At 41.5% G+C, this 8,564-nt stretch overlaps 1 protein-coding gene across 7 annotated transcripts in view; it reads right to left on the bottom strand.

Moving 5' to 3' along the window:
- Window positions 1-770: 770 nt before the first annotated feature.
- The window catches only part of LOC106563215 (protein unc-13 homolog B), a 125,931-nt gene continuing 118,137 nt past the window's right edge, over window positions 771-8,564 (bottom strand). For all 7 annotated transcript variants that reach the window (XM_014128569.2, XM_045690006.1, XM_045690008.1 and 4 more), the window contains 5 exons: window positions 4,961-5,092; window positions 4,627-4,774; window positions 3,895-3,987; window positions 3,625-3,784; window positions 771-3,501 (listed from right to left, as the gene is read on the bottom strand). In XM_014128569.2, coding sequence (XP_013984044.1) covers window positions 3,216-3,501; window positions 3,625-3,784; window positions 3,895-3,987; window positions 4,627-4,774; window positions 4,961-5,092 — 819 coding nt within the window. In that variant the 3' untranslated portion in view covers window positions 771-3,215. The remainder of the gene's footprint in view (window positions 3,502-3,624; window positions 3,785-3,894; window positions 3,988-4,626; window positions 4,775-4,960; window positions 5,093-8,564) is intronic.

Here is an 8,564-nt window from a genome sequence, read left to right as displayed (position 1 = left end):
CATGTACCGTCAAATCTTGGGTGAGAACCTCCTTCCCTCAGCCAGGGCATTGAAAATGGGTCGTGGATGGGCATTCCAGCGTGACAATGACCCAAAACACACGGCCAAGGCAACAAGAAGAAGCACATTAAGGTCCTGGAGTAGCCTAGCCAGTCTCCAGACCTTAATCCCATAGAAAATCTGTGGAGGGAGCTGAAGGTTCGAGTTGCCAAACGTCAGCCTCGAAACCTTAATGACTTGGAGAAGATCTGCCAAGAGGAGTGGGACAAAATCCTTCCTGAGATGTGTGCAAACCTGGTAGCCAACTACAAGAAACGTCTGACCTCAGTACTTGGTGGCAAAACCCTTGTTGGCAATCACAAAGTCATGTTTTGCAGAGGGGTCAAATACTTATTTCCCTCATTAAAATGCAAATCAATTTATAACATTTTTGACATGCGTTTTTCTGGATTTTTTGGTTGTTATTCTGTCTCTCACTGTTCAAATAAACCTACCATTAAAATTATAGACCATTTATTTTTCAGTGGGCAAACGTACAAAATCAGCAGGGGATCAAATACTTTTTTCCCTCACTGTATGCAATGGTTTGTATTTTGCCACTTACAAATAGCATAACTCAATATGAAATAATGCTGATTATCAAACAAAATATTACTGGCAAAAAACAGCAGGAAAAAAACACGTCATGTAAAAATTCATGAATACTATCACATCTGGAGATGAGAATCATGTTTTTTGTAAAGGAAAAAACACAATTTGCCAGACACGTCAACAGATATTTCTTAAATACTTTATACAAAATTCATAAATTGGAATGTACACATTTTAATGATCAATACCAAATGTTTTCCAGTAGTACTTTGACTGATATACTATACGTGCTAACTATTGTAGTGATTTAATAATAGTGCAAAAGTTCACAAGTAAAAAAAAAAACAATGTATTAAAAACAGAATGAAATTATAAAAAGTGAACACTTGGGGACAGCTTGGCACAAGGAACATGTATGTTAGAGTGGCAGCGCCTTCCTTAAAGGTAGACATTTTCCCCTAAATCAACAGCCCAAAAGATGTAGGACTTCACATTGGTACAGGAGATACTGTATATAAAGCCCAGATATAACTTACATTTATTTTAATGTAAATGTAATGTAATGTAGATATAACTTCTGCAGTGTGTAATTTTGCAGTGGTTTCCTATTAAAAAAACTGACTATAATTGTACGGACAATGGCAGTGTTACTTGACAAATTCAAAAGTATTTTCAGTACGAGTGTGATTTTTTTCTCCCCTCATTTCAATGAGGAAGTTGACTGGCATGCATCACACTTTACTGAACAGCTCCACCATCATTCCATGTTTCCAAAAGAGGGATACACACATTTTCAATGTAAAATGTTAAAAAGACTAGAGAATAACTACATCTCAACAAATATTAAACAAATATAAATCCTTCAAAATTATTAAATACAGTTGATTTTGGGCAAATACGGGGTAAAACAGGTATTATATAGACAGCTTCTATTATCATCACAGTAGCAAGGCCACTCAGAGATACAAGGAAACATAGCTGGAAAATAATTGTTTTTTCCTCAACGGAGACAAAAACTGTTTAAACTCCTCTGGTCCCAAACTATCCTCTAGGTCCAGTTAGTATCTGTAGAGTACTGCAGCACAAAGACATTCAAAACAACCACTGCAAACAATACTCAAATGCTATCTAGTAGCCCTCTTTGTTTGCAATAGTAGACCCCATTCGTCATCTGGAATAAATACATGAAAAAAAAAGATAAATAAAATGTCTGTCATTGAGGGTTGGCAACAGCCAAATGTTTGTAAAACATGTTTTAAATGTCTTCACCAGGGTTATTTCCTAGTGATTACAACGTTTAAGACAGGGCCCTCCATATGCCACTGCACTTTGATGTACTGTAATAAGCGATTAAAAGTGCTCACATCTACACCTATCCTTAATGGAAGTTTCTCTCTCTACTGAAGGCAGCCCTTGGGTTGAGGATGTTGATGTCAATTAATCTCCACCCAGCACAGCTAGAAGAGGACTGGCCACCCCTCATAGCCTGGTTCCTCTTGGTTTCTTCCTAGGTTCTGGCCTTTCTAGGGAGTTTTTCCAAGCCACCGTGCTCCTACACCTGCATGCTTGCTGTTTGGGGTTTTAGGCCGGGTTTCTGTACAGCACTTTGTGACATATGCTGATATAAGAAGGGCTTTATAAATCAATTTGATTGAATTTAGACTCAAAAGCATTATAGAAAATACTCATTCAAAGTCAACACTGTACACTTACGGGATTAATGGGTCAGGAATAAGAGCCCAATTCCTGGCAGGGCACACATAACTTACAATCCCTTTGCATTGGAGTGCTGTTGGCATTACAGTACCTCAAGTCAGAAAATAGGTGGATGACTCAAATGTAAAATCACTTCAGAAACACCACAAGGCACCACTTTCAATACAAAAAAACCCCACTTCCCTTTTCTACAGCAGAAACCAGTGGATTTGTACACTATATTTAGGAGCAGGGTACTTGACATGTGGTAGAAGTCAAAAGGATAGAAACCAGGTGACTCTACCTTGACCGATGCACCAACATTAACAAGACATCCCGTGTTTGGACCCTTAAAGTAGCATCGATGAGACTTTAACATGGATCCTGAAGAGCACGAAAGTGAGATTGAGGAAGATTAATAAACCGTTTTGTACTATAGGTTACAGTCTAAACTTCACACATTCACAGCTTCCAAAGTGTAAGGCATCAAATGTACGGCCAGTTGGTGGGGGGGGGGGGTATTGCACATGACAAACATTTGTGGGATGAGGGGGAGACCCTGTACTGAAGTACATACAGGCTGGCAGGGAGGTGACTGGCATATAATGCCCATGGCATGTCCATAGCGCAAGACTGGCAGACCCACAGGAAGTACAGTATCGTGTGAGTAATAACCACTGAGTGAAAGAGAAACTGTGTGTGTGAATGATATAGTGAGTGAGTGAGAGATTCATAAGGGGAGTGTGATAAATAGTGACCGTATGTTGGTGAACCAGTATCCATCAAACAGCCAGTAGCAGCCAGGAAACATTAATTAGTCCAAAGTAGTAGTCGAGCGGCTTTCCTTCTGTGACATGAAGGTTCTCCCATCCCTCTCCACTTGTCTTTACTAGAGGCCCTTCACACTCCTCCCCTCCTTTAGGGAGAACTCATCTGCCCTCCTCCGCAGAACGCATCTCAGACTTGAGCTTGACGAACTCCTTGGCCACCTCGTCGTTTGAACGCTGGGAGAGGATGCGCATGGCGGTGAGGCCTGTCTCATCCATGGTGACACTCTGGCCCAGAGGGCACCAGCACGCCACGCTGCCTTTCTCTGCCACGTCCCTCAGCTGCATCACAGCCATGCCCAGCACCCGGTCAGCACGACCAAAGCAGTAGTCCTTCACACACATCTGAAGCTCGTAGCACTCAAAGCCATCCTCGTTGCCCAGGACACTGAGGAGACATTGAGGGGAGGGAGAGTTTTATTTTTTATGATGAGCATTGGCTATTTCAAGGGGCTACTATTGGTTATTGTAGGTAACAGGCTACTGTACTATTGCTTAGCTCTGCACTCACAAGTGGAAGGTCTCGTTGAACTTGGGCGCCCAGCTGTTGTTCTTGGACTTGGTTTGGAACTTGCGCTTCTTGTCACTGAGGTGGGGTCCGATCATGGTGATCTCCACGAAGGGCCGGAACATCCCAGACGTCTGCCACTTCAGATCATTGGCTCCCACCACTGATACACAACGAGGAAGGAGATCGTTAGTTTGTTGGGACAGGGAGAGACAGCGATAATGGCTCATTATAGTTATTTTCCCTTAAACCTTTACAAATCCCTATAGGAACCTTTGACAGTGACTTTGTGCTCCCCAGTCCCAGGATGGGTGAATAGGTCAATCTGTATGGATATCTCTCCAACTGGCTTGTCCACTCCTGAGCCTAGTGTACACACAGATAGAAACACAAGACATGATCTTCCAGTGGTGGTCAGTGGTTATAGATACCAGGAGTAGTAGCCGTTAGGGAGGAGGAGGAGAGGGCATGTGTAGTGTCATACAACCAGGAGGATGAGGAGCAGTCAGGGTTGATGTTTGGGGAAAACTCACCCACAGCGGCAGGGGCAGATGGGAAGGGGTTTATGTACAGTCACAGAGTAAAGAGGGAGGGGTTGTTGGCACAACCTACCCCTGGAGGGTTGTATTTTTTCATTGGGAGTTAACCTAATACCCTTCCCATTGTGCACTGGTGAGGAGGCAGCAGAGGAGATAAGAGAGAAGACAAACAGCAAAAAACACATAAAATGGCAGCAGAGTCATGTTAGACTTCAACTCACAGAACAGTCACACAGCCAGATAAAGTTAGTTAATAGGTAAGTAATAGAGACACACAATATTTAGCTGCTAGATCAACTTCAAGCCCATTACTAGAATATAACAGTACTCAAGACCCCTGGTGACCCCTGGTGGCCCCTGGTGGCAAAGCAGGGGAGAAGCAAAAGTTATTTTAGGACTGTTATGTACAGTATTTATTTAGAAACATTGGAACGCAGACTGATGCTATTGTGTGCGTGCGCCTTACCTTGTGCGTGTTGTGTTGTGACAAAGGTCTTGATGAGTGTGTCTGTGGTCTGTGTGTAGAGGGACAGAGCGTGGCGTAGTGAGGTCAACTCAGAACTCTTCTCCAGGAACGCCTTCTTCAGACCGTTTCCTCCAGCATGGAAGTATTGCTGCAGAAGAGAGAGGGAGAGAGAAAGGGAAAAGAGGGGAAAAGAGAGGGAGACGGAAGGTTTGTTTTCCTACTATGCAATGAATGAGGACAGTAATTAAATGCACAGCAACCAAGTCACCTTCAGCAACTACTGTAACTTTATCACAGGTGTATGTGTCACTATGAACTTAAACATAACACAAACCTTGATTGTGTCCAGTGCTATATCGATGACAGCACACTGTTTAGGGGTCAGGCTTTTGGCCTCTCCTGCCATATGATCCTTGAGCTTGGAGAGCTGTCCCAGTTCCTTGGCTGCAGACAGGATCTGAGAACCCTGACCCACACCAAAAAATATATATATTTTTTAATGTATTTGTAGAATTTTTTTTTAGGATACATGTGAAATAGGTAGAAAAGGCCAAATAAAAAAATATATATATTTAATGCAATTGAAATACATTCCAACATATATCAAGGAATGCATTTCAAATGTCTATCATCACAATGAGTGCAGGAAACATTATAAACAACTGCTCTTTCCATGACAGACTGACCAGGTGAACCCAGGTGAAAGCTACAATCCCTAAAAGAGTACCACAGTACGAGTCATAATACCCATAAAACCTAGCGGTCAAACAGGGAAATGATTCCAATAAGTTTTCCACCATTCATTTTTCCCATAGGTGATTTTAGAAACACTTAAAATAAGGGATGTGTTTCGTGTAGGCTTACCCTGGTGTGACGTTTTGATAACCGTGTAAATCTCTAGGACAGTGGTTCCCAAACTTTTTATAGTCCCGTACCCCTTCAAACATTCAACCTCCAGCTGCGTACGTTAGGACATCTACTTTGTGCATGACAAGTAATTTTTCCAACAATTGTTTACAGACAGATTATTTCACTGTATCACAATTCCAGTTGGTCAGAAGTTTACATACACGAAGTTGAAAATGATGTCATGGCTTTAGAAGCTTCTGATAGGCTAATTGACATCATTTGAGTCAATTGGAGGTGTACCTGTGGATGTATTTCAAGGTCTACATTCAAACATAGTGCCTCTTTGCTTGACGACATTTTTTTACATTTACATTTTAGTCATTTAGCAGACGCTCTTATCCAGAGCGACTTACAGTAGTGAATGCATACATTTCATTTGTTACTTTTTTTTCTTCTCCCTACTGGCCCCCTGTGGGAATCGAACCCACAACTCTGGCGTTGCAAACAACATGCTCTACCAACTGAGCCACAGGGAAGACATGGGAAAATCAAAAGAAATCAGCCAAGACCTCATGAAAAAAATTGGAGACCTCCACAAGTCTGGTTCATCCTTGGGAGCAATTTCCAAACGCCTGAAGGTACCACATTCATCTGTACAAACAATAGTACGCAACTATACACCATGGGACCACACAGCCGTCATACCGCTCAGGAAGGAGATGCGTTCTGTCTCCTAGAGATGAACGTACTTTGGTGCGAAAAGTGCAAATCAATCCCGGAACAACAGCAAATGACCTTGAAGATGCTGGAGGAAACAGGTACAAAAGTATCTATATCCACAGTAAAACGAGTCCTATATCGTCATAACCTGAAAGGCCGCACAGCAAGGAAGAAGCCACTGCTCCAAAACCGCCATAAACAAGCCAGACTACAGTTTGCAACTGCACATGGGGACAAATATTGTACTTTTTGATGAAAAGTTCTCTGGTCTGATGAAACAAAAATAGAACTGTTTGGCCATATTGACCATCGTTATTTTTGGAAGAAAAAGGGGGAGGCTTGCAAGCTGAAGAACACCATCCCAACCGTGAAGCACGGGGGTGACAGCATCATGTTGTGGGGGTTCTTTGCTGCAGGAGGGACTGGTGCACTTCACAAACTAGATGGCAACATGAGGATGGAAAATGATGTGGATATATTGAAGCAACATCTCAAGACATCAATCAGAAAGTTAAAGCTTGGTCGTAAATGGGTCTTCCAAATGGACAATGACCCCAAGCATACTTCCAAAGTTGTGGCAAAATGGCTTAAGGACAACAAAGTCAAGGTGTTGGAGTGGCCATCACAAAGCCCTGACCTCAATCCTATTGAAGTTTTGTGGGCATAACTGAAAAAGCGTGTGCGAGCAAGGAGGCCTACAAACCTGACTCAGTTACCCCAGCTCTGTCAGGAGGAATGGGCAAAAATTCACCCAACTTATTGTGGGAAGCTTGTGGAAGGCTACCCAAAACATTTGACCCAAGTTAAACAATTTAAAGGCAATGCTACCAAATACTAATTGAGTGTATGCAAACTTCTGACCCACTGGGAATGTGAGGAAAGAAATAAAAGCTGAAATAAATCACTCTACTATTATTCTGACATTTCACCTTCTTAAAATAAAGTGGTGATCCTACCTGACCTAAGAAAGATTTTTATTCTTGGCAGTGAGACGAGGCTACTCAGGCGAGAAAAAAACCTCACCCAAAAGTATAGCCCAGTTGGAAAATAGAAATTGACTATTTGAACATGTGAAGAACCCCAGTTCGGGAATATCTGCTCTAGGACAAGGTGACTTTTGTCAACATATTCGCCTGTATTTAGCCCCCCAAAAATGAAATACTAATTAGCTGCTAATGTGGCTATCATAAATAACTACAAATGCCATGATGATCTGGACGAGACTGGCAAAGGAAAGAATCTCTGGAATAATTATCTAATGTTAGCTAAATGTAGTAATTCATAAATTACAAAATTACAAAATACATTTAAATGACCAATTCTGTGAACTGTCTTGTGCAAGTTTAAAATTGACAATACCTGTTAGCAAAGGTGTCAGCCAGAGAGGACATGCAGAAGCTTGCAGGGATTTGTAGTTTTGCATGACGTCTACTTTGATGCTAATTAAATCAAATCAAAGTTTATTTGTCACGTGCGCCGAATACGACAGGTGTAGACCTTACAGTGAAATGCTTACTTACAGGCTCTAACAAACAGTGGAATAAAAAAATAAACAAAGGTATTAGGTGAACAACAGGTAAGTAAAGAAATAAAATCAACAGTAAAAAGACTGAAAAAAATAACAGTAGTGAGGCTATATACAGTAGCGATGCTATAAAAGTAGCGAGGCTATATACAGGCACCGGTTCGTCGGGCTGATTGAGGTAGTATGTACATGTAGATATGGTTAAAGTGACTATGCATATATGATGAACAGAGTAGCAGCAGTAGTGTAAAAGAGGGGTTGGCGGGTGGTGGGACACAATACAGATAGCCCGGTTAGCCAATGTGCGGAGGCACTGGTTGGTCAGGGTAATTGAGGTAGTATGTACATGAATGTATAGTTAAAGTGACTATGCATATATGATAAACAGAGTAGCAGCAGCATAAAAGAGGGGTTGGGGGGGGGGGTACACAATGCAAATAGTCCTGGTAGCCATTTGATTACATGTTCAGGAGTCTTATGGCTTGGGGGTATAAATGAATTAAGAATTTTTGAATCTGAGAGTGAATAGAGACGAATATATTGATAAAAGTCACCTTGTCCGAGAGAGACTTATATGGTTATCAAAATGTCATGCCAAGGTAAGTCTACTTGAAACACAGCCCTTACTTTAAGTGTTTCAGAAATATCAATGGGAAAAATGAAACAAAATGATATCACTGCCAGTTTTGGCTTTGTGGCCAGAAAAAGTATCTCCATTTGACCAATACATAAAGTGTAATATAAGATGAATTCGGAAGAACTTTGGCCACCCTGTAGACTAGATGTCATACCCAAGCATTTCTAGAATATTGTCAGGGATTACATTAATTTGAGCAAAGACGCA

The sequence above is a fragment of the Salmo salar genome, chromosome ssa11 (assembly GCF_905237065.1).
Source record: "Salmo salar chromosome ssa11, Ssal_v3.1, whole genome shotgun sequence".
NCBI lineage: Eukaryota > Metazoa > Chordata > Actinopteri > Salmoniformes > Salmonidae > Salmo > Salmo salar.
This window is presented reverse-complemented; position numbering and strand designations above follow the sequence as displayed.